The sequence below is a fragment of the Dipodomys ordii genome, unplaced genomic scaffold (genome assembly GCF_000151885.1).
Source record: "Dipodomys ordii isolate 6190 unplaced genomic scaffold, Dord_2.0 Scaffold2, whole genome shotgun sequence".
NCBI lineage: Eukaryota > Metazoa > Chordata > Mammalia > Rodentia > Heteromyidae > Dipodomys > Dipodomys ordii.
The window spans coordinates 27,437,397-27,458,073 of record NW_012267218.1 but is presented as its reverse complement, the minus strand read 5'-3'; the positions used below and the strand labels follow the sequence as shown (position 1 = coordinate 27,458,073).

Here is a 20,677-nt window from a genome sequence, read left to right as displayed (position 1 = left end):
GACCTCCTTTTTTTGCTCAAGGCTAGCACTCTACCATTTGAGCCACGGTGCTTTCAGCTCCCTCAGCCCCGCCCCACCCTGCCCCATTTATGTGGTACTGAGGAATCGAATGCACAGCTTCATACATACTAGACAAGCACTCTACTAATAAGTCACATTCCCAGCCCAGAGAAATTTTTGGAAGGCCAGGCATCCTGATGTTCCCTGGTGCCAGTGACATCCTTGAGCATGAAGTTATTGCCAAGGCAGCCAGAAGTTAGTGCCTCTGCAAACTTTTATCAGACAATTTCAACTTGCTTCATATGAAAAAAGACACCATTGCCAGACCTATTCTAATTTAGATTCATAAAAAGCATTGTCTAATGTTACCAAGCCTCAAATAATCAATTCTGAGAGCTCAATTATTTCCAAATAGTAACAAAACTGACTTTAAGCTGAAGTGAAGCTTAGTTCTCGTGTTTTGGCCCCATTTTCTTACCCTTTTTTTTGGGGGGGGGGAGTGAGGACTTAAGGCCCCTGGTGGCTCATGTTTGTAATCCTAAGTACTCTGGAAACTGAGATCTGGAGGATCGTAATTCAAAGCCAGCCTTGGCAGAAAAGTCTGCTGACTCTATCTCCAAAATAAGTCAGAGTGGAGACATGGCTCAAGCAGTAGACCACCAGCTGAACAAGTAAGTCAACAGAGAATGTGAAACCCTGAGTTTAAGCCATGATACTGGCAAAAAGAGGGAAAGGAAGGGAGAAGGGATGAGAAGGAAAAGGAAAAGTATGAGAAAAGGGCAAAAAATAGGCAAGTGATTTGAATAGATACTTCTCCAAAGAAGAAATATATCATAGCCATATACAAATGGCCAATAAGGGGGCTGGGAATTTGGCTCAATGGTAGAGAGCTTGCCTTGCATGCATGAGGCCCTGGGTTCGATTCCTCAGCACCACATAAGCAGAAAAAAGCTGGAAGTGGCGCTGTGGCTCAAGTGGTAGGGTGCTAGCCTTGAGCTGAAGAGCTGAGGGACAGTGTCCAGGCTCAGAGTTCAGCCCATGACCAACAACAACAACAACAAAAGGCCAATAAGTACACAAAAAGATGTTCAACATCCCTATCGTTAGAGAATTGTAAATCAAAATGAGACAGCACTTCAAAGACATTATAATGGGTATCAAAAAATGAAATAGTTCCTCAAAAAATATTTTTATTGGTGTCATTCCTGGGGCTTGTGCTCAGGGCCTGGGTGCTTTCCAAGAGCCTTTTTGCTCAAGGCTAGCACTCTACCACTTGACCTACAGCTCCACTTCCAGCTTGGTGGTTAATTGGCGATGACAATCTCACAGACTTTCCTGCTCAGGCTGGCTTCAAACTACGATCCTCAGATCAGGCCCCTGAGTAGCTAGGATTACCAGCATGAGCCACTGGCACCAGATCCAACAAATCTGGGTATATATTCAAAAAGAGTGCTGGGAAGGTGCACAGTGGTAAAGCGCTTGCCTTGAATGCATGAGGCCCTGGGTTCGATTCCTCAGCACCACATAAGCAAAAAAGAAAAAAACCGGAAGTGGCGCTGTGGCTCAAGTGGAGAGTGCTAGCCTTGAGCTGAAGAGCTGAGGGACAGCGCCTAGGCCCAGAGTTCAGGCCCCATGACCGGACCCAAAACAGAACAAAACAAAACAAAAAGAGTGAACGTTGCGTAAGAGAAATCTGCAATCTGTGTTCCTAGCAGCACTATTCACAATAGCCAAGTGGTAGAAAAACCCAAATGCTGTCAACAAGAATAAACAAAATGTGATATGTACATACAAAAGTTATTATTTAGCCTCAAATAAAAAGGAAATTCTGATATAGGCTTTAACACAGATGATACTAAAATGAAATAAACCAGTCACAAAGGCAAACAGTGTATGATTTCACTCACATGGGATACTTAGAATAATCAAACCACAGAGACCAAGTAGAATGGTGGTTGCCAGAGATTGGAGATTTAGTATTTAATGGTTATAGAGTATATATTTAGGATGATAAAAAAGCTCTGGAAATAAAGCAGTGGTGGTTGGTTAAGTATACAATTTTTTTTTTAACTTCAAGAGAAACAGGAGGGGAATGAATTATTGCTCTGGCTTTTAGAGTCCATCCAGTAACTCCCTGAAGTTTATGATACTATATGGTTGACACTATCAAGAACCCAGGGTTTTTTCTCACAGACTATTTGGCAAAACAACCCATTATAAAACACGCCAGGACTCTGCTGCTTACAAAGATGTAACAGTTCCCAAGGAACTCAAATAAAGTGCAAAATATAAAACATGTAGGTATTTAACAAGCATTCCATGAAGCAGAAGTCAGTAGGTGCCATTATGAGAAACATGCGGCCTGGTGATTCACAGAAGAGTCAAGATGAGATCTGAGTACTTAGCTAGCTTTAGAGAAAGAGGTGGTTTAAAAGGCCAGACACTAAGCCAGGCGCCAGTGGTTCACACTTGCAATCCTAGCTACTCAGGAGGCTGAGATCTGAGGATTATGATTCAAAGTCAAAGCCAGCCCAGGCAGGAAAGTCCATGAGATTCTTATCTCCAATTAACCACCAGAAAACCAGAAAATCGGAAGTGGAGCTGTGACGCAAAGTGGTAGGCAGAGTACTAGCCTTGAGTGAAAAAGCTCGACAACAACACCCAGGCCCTGAGTTCAAGCTCTATAACCAACACACACCAAAAAGCTAGGGGCTGGGAAGGTGGCTCAGTGGTAGAGTGTTTGCCTTGCATGCATGAGGATTCAATTCCTCAGCACCACATAAGCAGAAAAAGCCAGAAGTGGCGCTGTGGCTCAAGTGGTAGAGCGCTAGCCTTGAACTGAAGAGCTGAGGGACAGCGCCTAGGCCCAGAGTTCAGGCCCCAAGACCAACAAAAAACAAAAACAAACAAACAAAAGGCTAAAGAATAGAAAGAACAAAGATGGTTCTCCTGTAATTTACTATTTCAAAAGGAGCAGAAATCATGGTGATAATCTGTTCAAATCCCTCAGGACTTGTATACTGACCAGATCTCCAGCTATCTGTACCTTTTAACATAAGGGTTTTCTCTTAAGCTCAAGTATCCACAGACTGCTACAGTCTGTGCACTGAAGCAACACTCAACCAATGACAAGGATGGACTAATAGTAGCCCAGCTTCCTTCTTTCTCTAGATCAAACTCCAGTTGTAGGTAGGTGGCTCACTAAAATTTCCTACCTTTCCCTCTCTTAGTTCTCTAATTTTCTACTATTTACTGCATTTCCAAATAAACCAGTTGGACCTGAAACTTGAACCCAAACAAAGGATGAAGGAAGGGGATTCAGAATTTTAAAAAAACTGCCCACTAAGTGTATGTATATATGATATACATCTCATCATATTGTTTGAGACTGTAAACTTCACATATGTAATTCTTGCTACCCTTCTTATTTCACCAACATTCCAAAACTAAACAAAAACTATGTTTAAAAAGAGCAAGGTGAGGCTTATCAGAAATTTCACTATCTCATGGTGAAGGATCAGTATTTTCCCATTTGTTCAAGACAAACCTCTGAAAAGGTGAGAGGGAAAGCCCAGCCAGAATGCTGACTCAGAAGACTGCCTTAGAAGGAAGAAAGCTCTCCCACACAACTAAAGTCATTGGATTTAATATGACAGCTCCTTAAATAATGTAGAAAATGCTTACAGTGTATAGGGATATAGCAAGTTCTGATCTCCCTTCCTTTTAGAATTTCTCTTCCACCTACCAGAAGAGTATAACTTGGGATGACTTCCAACATACTGGAATCACAAAATGCCCTAAAGAATTCATTTATGGCATTTCATGGTTGTCTGCTGGACCACTGCCAGCATTAAAAAGTTGTCTGCCTGGGAGACTGCTGACTGTGAAAGACTGAAATAAAAATGAGTTCATTCCTTTATTCATTAAACAAATATTTACTGAATGTCTACTATGTTTTGGGCAGTGTTCCAGGAAAAGGAATACAGAACTAACTAAAGATCCTTTTCCTGTCCTCACAAAGCTAACATTTTATTGAACAACAGAAGAAATAATTATATACTCATATGATGTGAGTAAAGAGGGGAAGTTAATAGCAACAAACATATATAAATGAAAAACTATAGTGGTGGGAGTAGCTAGTTTCCATTTTATATAGAGTGGTCACAGAAGGCCTTTCTGATAAAACAAGCATTTTGATCAGAGCCTTGAAGGAAATGAGAGAGCAAGTTATGTGCATATCTAAGAGAATGAGAAAGTCTTTTTGTTGGTGGTGGTGGTGGTGGGTCCTGAACACTGAGCCTGGGCGCTGTCCCTCAGCTCTTCAGCTCAAGGCTAGTGCTCTACCACTTGAGCCACAGGGCCTCATGAATACGAGGCAAGAACTCTACCACTGAGCCAACTTTCTAGCATGAAAGTCTTTTATGCCAAAGTAAAGATGATTACATAGGCTAGGTAAGAACTATATTAACATTCTCAAAGCAGGTGGACAGATTCCTCTCCTAGTTATGTTGAAACGGTCACTGTCTCCTGGACTTAGGCTGATTCACCTTCAGCCTAACTGAAGCCTGCTAATAGTTACTGTTCAGAGGACCAAAAGGGAATTCGAAAGTCTTGGAGGGCCATCTCATAAACATTTTTCTGTGATATGTAAGAAAAAAACGAGTAAGAAAGCAAAGACAAAGCTAGGCACCAGTGGCTCACGCCCGTAATCCTAGCTACTCAGGAGCCTGAGATCTGAGGATCATGGTTCAAAGCCAGCCCGGGCAGGAAAGTCTGTGAGACTCTGACTGACAATAAGCCACCAGAAAACCGGAAGTGGCCCTGTAGCTCAAGTAGTAGAGTGCTAGCCTTGAGCTGAAGAGCTCAGGGACAACGCCCAGGCCCTGAGTTCAAGCCCCACAACAGGCAAAAAAGAAAAAAATCCTTACCTTCTATCCTAACAGGGTAGAACAAGGAGGACTTCAAAGAAGGAGAAAGAGCTGGGGTACCAGTGGCTCATGCCTGAAATCCTTAGCTACTCAGGAGGCTGAAATCTAAGGATCCTTATTCAAAGCCAGCTAGGGTCGTAAAGTCCATGGGACTCTTATCTCCATTAAGTACCCAAAAAGCCAGAAGTGGAGCTGTGAGTACTTAGCCTTAAGCAAAATAGCTCAGGGATAGCTCCCAGGCCTCAAGTACAAGCCTTAATACCAGCACAGTTAAAAAAAAAAAGAGGAGGAGGAGGAGGAGGAGGAGGAGGACTTTCAAATACTCTAGTTAGACAATTGAGCACATTTTCCCCAATACTCTGAATTGAGGCAGAGGTAGAAGACTCAAAGTACTTTGGATCAAAGGAGACTTATTTAATTTTAATGAGAATTTGTGTGCAAGATGAATGACTCCAATATAAAAAGGAACATGGGGTGGGAAGATCCATATTGTCCACAATCCTTTGTAGCTAGCTAAACTCTGACCCACATCACTGTTCATTAATTTTGTTTTCTAAGAAGGCAACCAGTTTACTGATCTGCACATAGTCTATAGATTTTAAGTAGAGTTAACATGAGGCTACAGCATGCTGGTCTTTAATTCATGATCTATATTGAAATACTAATTTGATTCTTCAAGAAAAAACACACTATAACCATCACAAGAAACCACACTCATTAAAAAATATATATATATAATATACATTGTCAGTCCATTAATCTTTGTAGAAAACAGCCACTCAAGTAATACCTGTACTCACTGATACTATTAAAATGCCCAACATTCCCTCCAAGAACTCCAGCCCCTTCTGTGTCTCTTAAATAATACACTCTCTAGAAAGATCTGTTCGCAAGGTGTTTTGCTAGATAAATACCCAATGGAACCCACCAAAAAACTTTTTAGCAGTCTGAAGTTCAAAACAGAATCTAGATATGGCCTACCATATAAAAAAGTGCTTATTAAATAGAAGCTTCCTAGCTGGGTGCTGGTGGCTTATACCTAGCTACTCAGGAGGCTGAAATCTGAGGGTCTCAGTTTGAAGTCAGCTCCAGTAGGAAATCCACAACTCTTATCTCCTAATCAAAAACCAAAAGTGGTGCTGTGTCTCAAAGTGGTAGAGCCTAGCCTTGAACAACAGAGCTCAGGGACAGGGCCCAGGCCCTGCATTCAAGCCCCACACCAATAATAAATAAATATTCACTGATTTATTTTTGTCAGTTGTGGGGCTTGAACTCTGGGCCTGGGCCCTTCAGTTCAAGGAGAGCGATCTAACACTTTAGCCACAACACCACTTCTGGCTTTATGATGGTTAAATGGAGATAAGAGTCTCATGGACTTTCTTGCCTGGGCTGATTCTTTGAACTGTGATCCTCAGATTTCAGCTTCCTGAATAGCTAGGATTATAGGCATAAGCCACTAGGACTCAGCCTCCAATAAGAGAGAGACAGAGACAGAGAAACAGACAGACAGACAAACAAACAGAGACTGATAGAAGCTTCCTGGAGAAAAAAGCAAAGTGTACCATAGCAAGAAATGTAAGCTATTGCCCCTAATATATATATATTGCCATTTCTGAGGCTTGAACTCAGGGCCTGGGTACTGTCCCTGAGCTTCTTTTGCTCAAGGCTAGTGCTTTACCACTTGAGCCACAGCGCTACTTCCAGCTTTTTCTATTTATGTGGTACTGAGGAATCGAACTAAGGGCTTCATGCATATAGGCAAGCACTCCACCACTAAGCCACATTCCCAGCCCCCTCTAAGACCTTTATTTAAACCAAAGGAAAGATACATTTATGAAATTCCTAGCATTTAAAAGCTTTGTATGTTTCAGAAACATGGATGTGAACAAAAAATGTCCCCCATCTGAATAAAGAGAAGTAATTTAGAAGCCATCCTTCTAACACACTCGAAGAATTCAGAATTTATATCAACAGGCCCTATGCCTGTTGATAACTATCATTGCTCTCTAGATAAATTTATAGATAGATGATGGACCTACTGTTGTAAACTCATATATATATATATATATATATATATACATATATATACATATGTGTATATATATATACACACACACTATATATATATATATACACACACAAAAAATGTATGTTTGTATATGTGCATAAATGTATGTTGTGGTGTTCATGTTTACACAGAATTTGCTTTTCCCAAACATCTAAGAGAAAAGGAAATATATCAGTTACACAAGCTCCTTCCACAGCAATTGATTAATTACTCTGTAGTAAAAAGTATGCCTGTCTAATTAAATGTACTGACTAACACAGAAAAACCAGATGGCTCTATAGTTTGATCAGTAATAGAAGAGAATGCTATTTAACCTTTAAGTAAAACAAAACTCTTATTTTCCCTATGACCTTTTGTCAGAGGAAAAAAATATAATGGAACAATTCTGTAATGTAGTCTTAGAAGTTCATTTATATACAGGTTTGCTAATTGGGATGAAATATACCATTGACCCTATCATTTATGCCCAAATTTTATGTGCTGCCAAAAATATTATCCAAAGCAATCACAACAAATTTTCTTTGGAAATGGGTAAAGCCATACATTTATTTAACTTGTGGTAAGAAAGACGGTTCTAAGTGAACGCATGCAAATATACATACCCATAAGATTAATACTATTTTTGCATGTTAAGTTACATTATTCTTGCTTCTTTGGATCATTTGTCATTTCAGCTCCATTAGGCTCCTGGAATCCTTTGGTTCATTAAAACAAACAACCTTTATTGGTGCTGAGTAGGCTAAGTTCTATTAATAAAGAAATATTCCATAATGGTAGCCAGTAATAGTCAAATAATCAGTAGGAAAGAAATAAAAAAATGGCTCTAAATCATAAACAGCTGCTATAACAAAGTAGTTGGCATTACTTAAAGATGAATCTTTAACAGACTGCATCTTGGGAACCCGGGCTTAGTTTGCTGGACCACCAACCAAATGGCCCTCAGTACCCAGTCTGCTCTCTGTAGTCTTGACTTTGGCATGTGGGGACTGAGAATTGAGGGGGCATCACTCACTTCAGTCCATCTGTGAGCATTTATACTCTTCATTTCAAGCAAAATTCTCAAAGCATTCTGAGGAAGGAATAGTGTTTCCCTTTATCTCCAAAGCCTGCATACTAAAGCAAGAGGCAGAGCTACTGAAAGTCATATCTAACTAAGGAGGCTGGGCAGGTAGAACAACTCGTCCTACTTCATGAATATCTACTTCCTACTCCTTTCCAGGGGAGAACTTATGTCATGTACGCTATCACATTAGTTCCATTTATTCCTAACCTAAAAAGAAATCCAGGTCTCCTAGTGTTCCTTTTCAGCCAATTATAAATCAGAAAAGAGCTGCCTATACTTTTTATGCCTTTTAAGTTACAAAAGTTTTATCAGCAAATTGACTAATAATCTTGTCCAAAAGGAAAAAATCTTACTCTAGGGTTGATAATACTTGAGAACCTAAGTTTCAGGAGTCTCATAAATCCCTTATGATTTACATTTTTCTTTTTTCCATCAGTCGTGAGGCTTGAACTCGGCCTGGGCGCTGTCCCTGTGCTCTTCAGCTCAAGGTTAGTGCTCTACCACTTGAACCACAGCGCCACTTCTGGTTTTCTAGTGATTAATTGGAGAGAAGAGTCTCACAGACTTTCCTGCCTGGGCTGGCTTTGAACCATGATCCTCAGATTTCAGCCTCCTGAATAGCTAGGATTAAAGGCATGAGTCACAGATGCCTGCAATAATATATTTTTTTGAGATGACCATTTATAGCTTTTAGACTTTCAAAGAGATCCGGGGTTCAAAAGGCTTTTGAAATGGCTGATTTAATAAACAAGTTATTTTCTTTCTTTCTCTCTCTCTCTTTTTTTTAAAGTAAGATCTTATTCTATAACCCAGCCTGACCTCAAATTTTATATGATACAGCTGCCTTAACCTTTCAAATGCTGTGATTACAGATGTGTATTACCATGCATAGCAACAAGTTATTTTCAATCTACCCTTTCTTTTAAAAAAAAAAAAAAAAAAGTCTTGGGCTAGGAAGGTGGCTCAGTGTGGTAGAGTGTTTGCCTTAAATGCATGAGGCCCTAGGTTCAATTCCTCAGCACCACATAAGCAGAAAAAGCTGGAAGTGGCACTGTGGCTCAAGTGGTAGAGTGCCAGCCTTGAGCTGAAGAGCTGAGGGACAGCGCCCAGGCCCAGAGTTCAGGCCCCACAACCAAAAAACCACCACCACAACAACAAAGTCTCCTAAAATACTCACATAAACAATACATACCATCTTACTAGAAATTCTTCTGCTACAACATTCTGTATTTAGCTAGCTCTTCCTCATCAGCTTGTAGAAGACCATATTACTACTTGATCTCAACATCACAGGCAACAGTATGCCTATGAGGAATAGGGCATAATCATAAGCAAGAAACTGAGTTTAATCCTGGTTTATTCCTACCACTGATCACAGCAGCCATTTCAAATTACTCTAGGCTCCAGTTTCACAGCAAGAGCAAAACCTGCCCAGTTGAATTACACCCAAAGGTCTAAGCTCATTTAAATATAACAGAGGGAAAATAAGCAAAGAGAGGTAAACAAAAAAAAGCTAGCCACAAAACAAATTAAAGGATGAATCCCAAAAGATATTTTTTTTTTACTAGTGAAAATATATTTTTTATTTCAGATAACATATGGCATTCCAAACCCCCTCCCTCCAAGTAGTGTCATCAGGGCTGAATGGAGGTATAAAAACAGCAGAGCTTTATAAAGTTCACGGGGCACTTCTCTGGCCTAGAGAGACTTACTGATGCATTCCTACCCCTTTGCTCTACCCATACTCCATCAACACAGAAAAGCTAAGTGGTGATGTAATGTCTGAGACCAGGCCACATATTCAGGACCATTTTGTTGGATTCACAGGGTAAAAGCTAGCTTTTTGGGGTTGAGGTAGAATGATTTCATTATCATGATTTTAGGGGTCCTACCTGCCATTTGTCAATATCAAAATGAAGGCCTGTATAAGAGATTCCAATACTCAGACACTGTAATGCACAATCCTTCAAAAAAGAAAAAGAAAAAAAAACTATTTTCCCATTCCTCTTTCAGCAAAATCTAGGGACTAGCAGACCTAGCATTAGAGAAGATTTTAAACTAATCAGCCTGTTCGTTTCCAGGCACACACACGTCTAGTGTGAGAGATGACTTCCCAGAAGCCTGAACTGCTCAGCTGGACTCATAATCTAGGACAAGAGCCATTTAAGGAACTGTGAAATAAAGAGAACAAAAGCCAAGTGCAGTCTAACAAGTATGCACCAGAAAAGCTAGCGAGTGGAACACACATTCTTTCTAAACTCTGTTAAGAGATTTACTCATTAAAGATATAGATAGCCACTGAGAGTGAAGATTAGAATACAAAGTGTACCCAATTCAGGCTTCAAGGGAAAAAAAAAACAAAACAACTAAACAAAATCTAAGCATTTTATGAAAGAAAAGAAAACCCTTGGGTTTAAGCAGTCTCCAAGAGAGGAATGGCTTTTTGTTTTTGTTTTTGGTCAGTTATGGGGCTTGAACTCAGGGCCTGGGTATTGTCTCTGAGCTTTTCCCCTCAAGGCTAGTTATTCTACCACTTTGAGCCCCAGCTCTACTTCCAGTTTTCTGGTGGCTTCCTGAGTAGCTAGGATTATAAGCATGAGCCACCGGTGCCCAGCTTAGGAATGTTATTTTAATGCCACGCTATATTACAAGACCAGAAGTTCAAGGAGTTGGACATAGTGGCATGCCTATAGTCCCTACTACGCAAAAGGTGGAGAAATCCGGAGCCAACCTGGACAACATAATAAGACCCTGTGTTAAAAAGGAAAAAGAAAGAAAAAAGTTAAGTCTTTAGTTCAAGCTGTTTTTTGTCATTAGCCACCATGATATCACACTAGTACACTGCTGTCTTTTTTTTTAAGTTGGGAGGAATGGCCTGATGCTGGTGGTTCATACATGCAATCTTAGCTATTCAGGAGGCTGAGATCCAGCCCAGGCAGGAAAGTTTATGAGACTCTTATCTCCAACTAACTACTAAAAAGCCAAAAATGGTGCTGTTGCCCAAAGTTAGAGCACTATCCTTGAGCACAAAAATTCAGGGCCAGCACCCAGGTCCCAAGTTCAAGCCCCAGGATTGTCACACACAAAAAAAAAAATGTTGGAAGGAATGTTTAAAAAAAAATGTTCAGTTAAAAACTAGGAAAGGAGCTAGGCGCTGGTGGCTCACACCTATAATCCTAGCTTCTCAGGAGGCTGAGATCTGAGGATTGCAGCTCAAGGCCAGACCAGGCAGGAAAGTCTGTGAGATTCTTATCTCCAAAAAATTACTAAAAAAAAAAACCAGAAGTGGTGCTGTGGCTCAAGTGGTAGAGTGCTAGCCTTGAACACAGAGAGGCTCAAGGATAGAGCCCAGGCCCTGTGTTCAAGCCCCAGAAGGGAAAAAAGAAAAAAAAAATGAGGATGGAACTTGTTTCTACTCATCCATAAATCAGTGACATACCACAGAACTAAACATGAGTGAAAAAAAACAACCTGCTGAATAAAGCACAAAGTTTCAAGCTGGAAGCTCTACTGCAGAATACAGAGCACATAGATGTTTGGTAATACAGAAGCTACTAGAACAACAGGTAAAAGATGAGTAGAAAAATCCCTGATGGAATTTGGACTTTCCAGTTTACACTACTTCCTAACTGTGTGCTCACAGGCCAGTCTATTCATTTTTACAAACAGTCTTGCTTCCAATGGCATCAAGTTACAACCATTTGAAGAGTGAAAATGAGAGTATACAATAAGCTAAAAAAATCTGAGTTCTAGCCAGGCACTGGTGGCTCATACCTATAATCCTAGCTATTCCAGGAGGCTGAGATCTGAGGATCACAGTTCAAAGCCAGCTGGAACAGCAAAGTCTATGAGACCCTTATCTCCAATTAATCACAGAAAAAACTGGAAATGGTACTGTGGCTTAAGTGGTAGAATGTGAGTCTTGAGTACAGAGTGGCTCAAGGACAGAGTCCAGGCCCAGAGTTCAAGCCCCAGGACTGGCAAAAATTAAAAAGATAAAAAATAAAATAAAATCTGAGTTCTAGTCCTAGCTGGGCTATAAACTTGTATGTGTGGTACCTTGTGCACCTAACCTCATTTGTAAAAGCTTGTACAAAATAACCTATAACAGCTCTATGACTAGAATTCATTCTACAGTGACAGTAGTGAACATAGGGACATATTTCACACTTTATTCCCTGATTCTAATTTCTTAAAATGTTCGTGTAATTTTGAAACTAACAAATTATCTAGGAACCCAGCATAGTCAAAAAAGAAGTATAGGATCTCCGGCACAATATCTGGATCCATCTGTGTGGCCTGACTAATCACTTTGTAATTAAAAGTCTGAAGACTATCTTAGATGGATGGGACCACTTCTTCTTTTTTTTTGGTCCAGTTGTGGGGCCTGAACTCTGGGCCCGGGCACTGTCCCTCAGCATTCCGCTCAAGGCTAGCCCTCTACCACTTGAGCCACAGCGCCACTTCCGGCTTTTTTCTTTTTTCTTATGTGGTGCTGAGGAATCGAACCCAGGGACTCATGCATGCAAGGCAAGCACTCTACCACTGAGCCACCTTCCCAGCCCCAAGGATCACTTCTTTTGTCCATGTTTATTCCTATTATGGAAATTTTCAGTTCCTCTGGGATGGTTACACAGTTTATGACTAAATGAAAATTTACAGAGAATGAGTTTCAGGCGATGGATGTTCTCAGAGCACACAGGAACAAGGTGGAACAGAAAGATCATGCCTGTAAGCTCAACTATTTGGCAGGCTAATACAGGAAGACAGAAGTTTGAGGCAACATGGTGAGATGCTGTTTCAAATAAACAAGTAAATATCAATATAAAGAAAGGGTAGGTTTTAGAATATGAAAGCAATAAAAAAAATTCCTATCTGGACTAGATAAAAAAATATGTACATTGCAGAGATCATACTGAACTGTGGCAGCTGCTGCTGTAGCCCTAAGTGTGGAAAATCAGAGCCCATAAATCACTTTCAAAAAACATGTTCCAGGACTGAGACAGTAAATCTAGCTTTTTGTGTAACCCTTAGAACTCTAAGCTCAGTGAATTAGTTTCACTGTAATCCATTATTCAATTTATGCACCTAAAGACCTCTGGAAGTTGGATAGGAAAAGTGGTATTGATCAATTTTAATTTACAGTTAGAGAAGATTTAGGCCCAGAATGCTAAACACCACACAGATGAACTAAAGAATCAAGACTCACATCAACAAGTATTTATTGCTTTCACTGTGTACCAGAATTTATAGGCAAGATGACTATAAATTAGCTATATTTCTTAATCCCTATAGAGTGAACAGAAAGGCCAAACATAAATTTCTGTACTATTTATTTCCTTGATTAGATCTGATCATCTATATGGAGGATAGGAACAGACTGAAGAGTAATTCTGATTGGTAAAAAAGCTAGAGTCAATAATCTTTTGTGGGCTGGGAAGGTGGCTCAGTGGTAGAGTGCTTGCCTTGCATGCATGAGGCCCTGGGTTCGATTCCTTAGCACCACTTAAGCAAAAAGAAAAAAGCCAGAAGTGTTGCTGTGGCTCAAGTGGTAAAGTGCTAGCCTTGAGCTAAAGAGCTGAGGGACAGCGCCTAGGCCCAGAGTTCAGGCCCCACGACCGAACCCAAAAAATAAAAATTAAAAAAAAATAATCTTTTGCATCCTCCATCATCTAAGTAAAACCACTTAATGCAACCGAAAGCCAGTATCATTTATCCAAGTACATTATACCTATAAATTCTTCCTTTAGGACAAAAGTCAAAACTCTGAATACAGAAAAATCAAAAGTCACTCAATACTTTTATCATTACAGAAAACCTACAAGATGAAAGCAACTATGTCTTCAATTTATTCCTTTCATAGCTCTGCCTCTGGTAATATCTGCCTCAGTGCTTCTGGGCAAGACAGGTAATTCTAATCTGGACCAAGGTTCTCAACCAGGGGCAGTATTATCCCAGGAGATATCTGGCAATGTCTGGAAACATTTTGGTTGCCTGGAAAGCAATTAAGAATGACAATCTCATGGGTAGAGGCAAGGGATAGTATTACTCTACCTGAAAGGTACAGGGCAATCCCACAGAGCAAACTCACCAGCCAAAAGAATGACAATGCTAAGGCTAAAAAACAATGGTGTGTGTACTCTACATTTTGTTCATAGGCCTTTGCCTAAATACTTTAGGAACTCCATGAAGACCGTATTTGACTGCTACTATATAGCCTGAGAAAATATACTATCAATATCCATTCTCCTTTATCTCTTTCACCTTTCATTCTGCCTATGTTCATGGCAATAAAGTCTAATGAACAATTATATTTAATGAATGCTCTTTAAAAGTCAGTAAAATAAGAATCACATGCATAACAGGTTAGCAAAAGATGAGGGAAAAAAAGAATAGCCAAATGCCAGTGGCTCATACCTGCAATCCTAACTATTCAGGAGGCTGAGATCTTAAAGATTGAAGTTTAAAGCCAGCCAGGGTAGGAAAGTCTGTGAGACTCTTACCTCAAATTAACTGCCAAAAATGCTTGAAGTATAGCTGTGGCTCAAGTGGTAGAACACTGTCCTTGAGCAACAGAAGCTCAGGGACAGAGCCCAGGTCTTGAGTTCAATTCCCAGGACCATCAAACAAACAAAATAAAGAAGAATGAAGGGGGGGAAAAGCAACTTAGTTGCCATTTCCATAGCTATTAAAAGGTATAGCAGCCATTCTATTTAATAACTAAATTCTTTTTGGGGGTTCATCTCCTCTCTAGAACTTGATTCTTCCCACCCAAGAAACAATCAAATAGGTCAATAATAACTAAGTAATTCAGACTCCTTGGCCTCCTCAGGGAGACACTTTAACAAGGCCATTTAATGGTCTCCAATATGGATTTCAGCTAAGTAAGCCCTAGGATTCCAACTTAAAACTGAATCTTGAATTTGGATATTTGTTTTCTATCCATAAAAAGGAAGTTTCGAGGCTGGGAAGTGGCTCAACGGTACAGTGCTTGCCTTGCATGCATGAGGCCCTGGGTTTGATTCCTCAGCACCATATAAGCAGAAAAAAGCCAGAAGTGGTGCTGTGGCTCAAGTGGTAGAGTGCTAGCCTTGAGCTGAAGAGCTGAGGGACAGCACTCAGGCCCAGAATTCAAGCCTCACGACTGGCAAAAAAAAAAAAAAAAAAGAAGAAGAAGAAGAAGTTTCGATCTTGCAAACCTTAAAAAGAAAATTCTCATCTACCAACATGCAAATCAGTTAAACAAATATCTATTCCGTACTTACTATATTCACTAATCTTTAAACTACAATATTAGGGAACCTCTAGCAACTCAGGGAGAAAAATCCTAACTTCTAACTGTAAAAGCAGAGTGTTGGAAAGTTCTCAAACCGTTTCCTTTATGTCTCTTGTCCATAAACAACTCTATATAGCCTATGAAAATGGTCTATCAAATTTGACATAGGTGATAAGCCCAAAGGTGAGAAAACATCTTGCTGATGAAAACAAGGACTAGGAATAAGGTCTAGCATTAAGATTCATTATCTTGGGGCTGGGAAGGTAGCTCAGTGGTAGAGTGCTTGCCTTGCATGCATGAGGCCCTGGGTTCGATTCCCCTGCACCACATAAGCAAAAAGAAAAAAAGCCGGAGTGCTGTGGCTCAAGTGGTAGAGGGCTAGCCTTGAGCTGAAATGCTGAGGGACAGAGTCCAGGCCCAGAGTTCAGGCCCTATGACCGGACCCCCCCCCCAAAAAAAAAAGATTCATTATCTTTAAAAAGAAAAGAAAAATCTATTTGTTTACTTGATCAGTCTTTCTCTATATTATCTTTACTTAGATCATTTACTAAGACCAGTTCAACCGACCATTGATATAAAACTTTAGAACTGGGCTGGGAAGGTGGCTCAGTGGTAGAGTGTTTGCCTCGCATGCATGAGGCCCTGGGTTCAATTCCTCAGCACCACATAAGCAGAAAAAGCCAGAAGTGGTGCTGTAGCTCAAGTGGTAGAGTGCTAGCTTTGAGCTGAAGAGCTGAGGGACAGTGCCCAGGCCCAGAGTTCAGGCCCCATGACTTTAGAACTTATAAGGCCAAGACAAGTTCAAGAATACCAAGTATATTTTAAACTACCAGCTTTAAATCAACTTCAGTATCTCCATCTCCAGTGACACTAAGAAAAGGCTGGGAATTCACAGCTAGAACTCTATAGTCCCAGTTATGATGCTAGTAGTAAAAACAAAAAGAGTTAGCATCTGGCTCTCTATCAAACAAAGCTGCTCAGCTCATTTCTTCCAAGGAAAAGATGTCATCTCGTAACCAGCCCCCCCTATGTACATGCCTCCTTAGATGCTATTTAGTCTGTTTTACTGCTATGCTTGATATGAAAAATGACAAACTGTCTTTCACTGGCAGGCTAATTTTCATGACTCTCTTTCTTTGGAAATGGCATGTTCATAGAATACTAAATATCCATTCACAAATGCAGTGGCACTGGGTTGTAAAAAAAAAAAAAAAACCAAACCACATAGTAGTCAACCTTGATTTATAAGTACCTTATATGCACCCACTGGCAAGTTGGACAAAGAAACTCACAATGGGGCTAAGAGCATGACTCAAGTAGTAAAGTACCTGCCTAGCAATCATCAGGCCAAGTTCAAATCCCAGGACCACGGGGTGGGGGGTGGGGGGAGGCAGAGACTGTAAAGACAGAGACCGAGAGAGAAACAAACACTGAGTCTGAGTTCAGAAGGTCTCAAGGCTCTTGTTTCTCCTCAATTATTTCTACTTGACATGGCACTGAAAAGACCAGTACGGAAAGATGTAAGGCTCTAGGGAGCAGGAAGTACTAACCTGGTCACGATCTCCTGCAAAGCAACAACTTTTCATAGTGCACGAGTTGAAGTAACCCTGATTGTCAAACTGGAACACCGGCAGGCGCGAGTGGATGTCATAGAGCACAGGGGGCAGGCGCCGCCGGAGGGCCAGGAGCTGGGTCCCATTGCTGTTGAATCGCACACTCATGGCACTTTGGAGAGATAGGTTGCCACCATAGCGCAGGAGAGAACTGGAAGGTAGAAAGCATAGGGAGGAAACATGTGACAGATTAGACAAGGATTTACAAAACACAATGAATTTGCTATCCTTTACATGTCCAACACGTCCTGTTAGGCTTGTGCATTATAACTGGGTATTTCTATCATAAGACAAAATTTGCCACAGTTGATTGGTCTAAAAATGAGAATACATCACTGGGTGCTGGTGGTTCACACCTATAATCCTAGCTACTCAGGTGACTGAGATCTTGAAATTGATGTTAAAATTAACCCTGGGCAAAAAAATTCCAGAGATTCTTATCACCAATTAACCAGCAAAAAAATTAACCAGCAAAAAGCTGGAAGTGGAGGTATGGCTCAAGTGGTAGAGTTCTAGTCATGAACAAAAAAGCAGAACAAGCGTGTGAGGACCTCAGTTCATTTAAGCCCCTAGGACTGGTACGCACGCATACACACAGACAAACACACATACACACACAAAATGAGAACACTATGCATTAATTAGCAAGACACTGTTTTCTCTTTTTCCCCACTGAGTATGTAACGTATCAGTAAGATTTGTTAGAAGATAATAATTAGGGTAAGGATGGCTCCTTGGTTATATTAATGCAAATTATTTAAAATATGAAGTTCTTAAAATCTCCAAAGGTAAATTTCTAGTAAATTTTCAAGAAAAGGATATTTTAAAAAACACACTGAAGCCGGGCGCTGGTGGCTCACGCCTGTAATCCTAGCTACTCAGGAGGCTGAGATCTGAGGATCGCGGTTCAAAGCCAGCCCGGGCAGGAAAGACCGTGAGACTCTTATCTCCAATAAACCAACAGAAAACCGGAAGTGGCGCTGTAGCTCAAGTGGTAGAGCACTCGCCTTGAGCTGAAGAGCTGAGGGACAGCACTCAGGCCCAGAGTTCAGGCCCCACGACTGGACCCCTCCAAAAAAAAAAAAAAATTTAAATGCAGCCAGGTATTGGTGACTCACATCTATAATCCTAGCTACTCAGAAGACTGAGATCTGATGATTGTAGTTCAAAGCCATGATTCCCTCATCTCCAATTTATCACCAGAAAACTGGAAATGGATCTGTGGTTCAAAGTGATAGCACACTAGCCTTGAGTAAAAAAGCTAAGAGACAGTACCCAGGCCCTGAGTTCAAGCCTAACAACCAACAAAATAATAATAATAATATGCAAAAAATATATAAGAAAAAGTGAAGATGACTTGCTTACCTCTATAATTCCCAAGTTTAGTTAGTTTTGAAATAAATTTTGGTGAATACATATGATTTCATTTGCTTAGGGAGTGATACATTCTGATTCACCTAGTATTCTGCTATAGTTTCCACAATATGGTCCTTAATGATTTTTTTCAATGACATAGAAGATAATTTCAATATGACAGTTAACTAGGATAGCCACAAACAGTAACAATTACACAAGTCACATTTATTTTTTTTAAAAAGCTGTCTCCATTTTATCTTTCTCAAAGTCAAGACCCTTAAGTGCCCAGACCCCATATTATAGAAGGATGAGTGCTGACTACCCATGCTATAACCAACTTCTCTCGTCTTCGGTTCAGTTCTTGGAACACAAAGTTACTGGTAAGAAAGAAAGTGAAGTTAGCTGTATATGTCAGGGTTATTACAAAAAAAGAGTTCCTGGCAGAACCGATCATTTACTGTCTCACACAGGCAATGCTGTCATGGAAAGGAAATGACCCCAGAGGAAAAAAGTTTATAAATTCTAGAAATCACAAGACCTGGAAAAGTCCTCAGGAAACCTAAATTAGAGCTTAGAAGATACTGTTTTTGAAGGCTAGTGTTCTACTGCTTGAGCCACAGCTCCACTTGTGGCTCTTTTTTTGTGTGGTTAACTGGAGGTAAGAGTCCCAGGGAGTTTCCTGCCCCAGTTGGCTTCAAACCCTGTTCCTCAGATCTCAGATCCATAAGTCAGTAGGATCACAAGTATAACCTACCAGTGCTCAGCAAGGAGGAAGTTTTAATCGCATGTTACCAAGTAAAAGCTTAAAGAATTACATTTTATTAGAAAAGATTATTTATTTTCTTTTCATTTCCTCTTTCTTTTCCTTTTTGTAAACTTCCTTCCATAAAGAAAGTGATGGGACAAATTAAGAAACAAGGAAGGAAATATCCCTTAAGAAGTACAGGTGTAGGGACTGGGAAGGTGGCTCAGTGCTTGCCTTGCATGCATGAAGCCCTGGGTTCGATTCCTCAGCACCACATAAGCAGAAAAAGCGGGAAGTAGCACTGTGGCTCGAGTGGTAGAGCACTAGCCTTGAGCTGAAGAGCTGAGGGACAGCGCCCTAGCCCAGAGTTCAGGGGTGGGGAGGGTGGGGGGGAGGGGCAAAAAAAAAAAAACCCAACACAGAAGTACAGGCGCAGCTGCCAACCTAGGGAGGTCACAAAAACAGCCTATACAAATACCAACCACAATCCAAGCCAGTCTATTACTAAAGGGAAGAATGCTGTTTGGTATTGCAGATACATGTAAAAACAGAGCTTGGGTAAAACAGCTTATAATCCTCTTATGAGTAGAATGAAAGAGAAGAGAGAGAAAAGACTTAAAAAAAAAAAAAACTATCCCTAGAACTCTTAGACATCAAGGAAAAGCACAGTACTCTTATAGTCCCCAAATCAATCCCTGAAAAGAAATGTTCTTATCATGGTCCTGAATACAAGCCATACTCACTCCCATATGGAGAATAAACGACAGAGCTATTAGAGCCCAGGCATTTCCTTTACAGGCTGCCCTGGAAGCCTCAGACATGTGTGTTATCTAAACACTGAGCTAAAAAACAATGAGAGGCTTTCAATCTAATATCAGCACAGAGTATGCAAATAAACCTGCATCTGTAGGACAGAGGAAAGGTGGAAGAAGAAACAAGACTCAACAGTCATACAAGCCCCACCAGCCATAGCAGCAGTGCTGGCATCAGCCTAAGCAGCCTGTCAGGAATCTAGCCCTCGGGCAAATGCCCTTTCCTTATGTTACTAGTCAGACCTATACAAAAGTCGGCCCAGGACAGGTCATATGGACTCATTCTACATCCCTAAGCAAGCTTTCTGACTCTCCATTCGTAATCTGGCCATACTATAGTGGTTTGTGGGCTCTAGGATAGTCACTAACTCTGCCTATGCTTCAGAGCAGAGAACAGTGACCTTTCATACAAAGAAATGCATAAGAATCTTGTTTAAAAAATGCTCAGGGTACTAAGTTCAGAGCAACGGCTACCAGCACTAAATATTTCATTTGTGGGCAAAAAATTTGATTCCTTTATGAGGGATGGAATGGCATCTAAAATTCAAAAAAAAAAGGATCAGGGTAACTTCTCAGCAGGAGGTTTAAAGTTGACCAGTCCTAGTGAGGATAATCTAGTTCGCCAGGAAGACAAGCAATTTGTATACCAATAATATCAAAGATTCTAAAGTTCATGGACAGGCTGGGAAGGTGGCTCAGTGGTAGAGTGCTTGCCTCGCATGCTCAAGGCCCTGGGTTCGATTCCTCAGCACCACATAAGCAAAAAGAAAAAAGCCGGAAGTGGCGCTGTGGCTCAAGTGGTAGAGCGCTAGCCTT

General features: G+C 40.6%; 1 protein-coding gene across 1 annotated transcript in view; it reads right to left on the bottom strand.

Annotated features, from left to right (window-relative positions):
• Positions 1-20,677, bottom strand: part of Dcaf5 (DDB1 and CUL4 associated factor 5) — a 106,218-nt gene that overhangs the window by 29,186 nt on the left and 56,355 nt on the right. The window contains exons 5-7 of the mRNA XM_013013679.1: positions 19,478-19,493; positions 18,627-18,681; positions 16,886-17,176 (exon numbers count right to left, since the gene is read on the bottom strand). Of these exons, the coding sequence (XP_012869133.1) occupies positions 16,886-17,176; positions 18,627-18,681; positions 19,478-19,493 (362 nt within the window). The remainder of the gene's footprint in view (positions 1-16,885; positions 17,177-18,626; positions 18,682-19,477; positions 19,494-20,677) is intronic.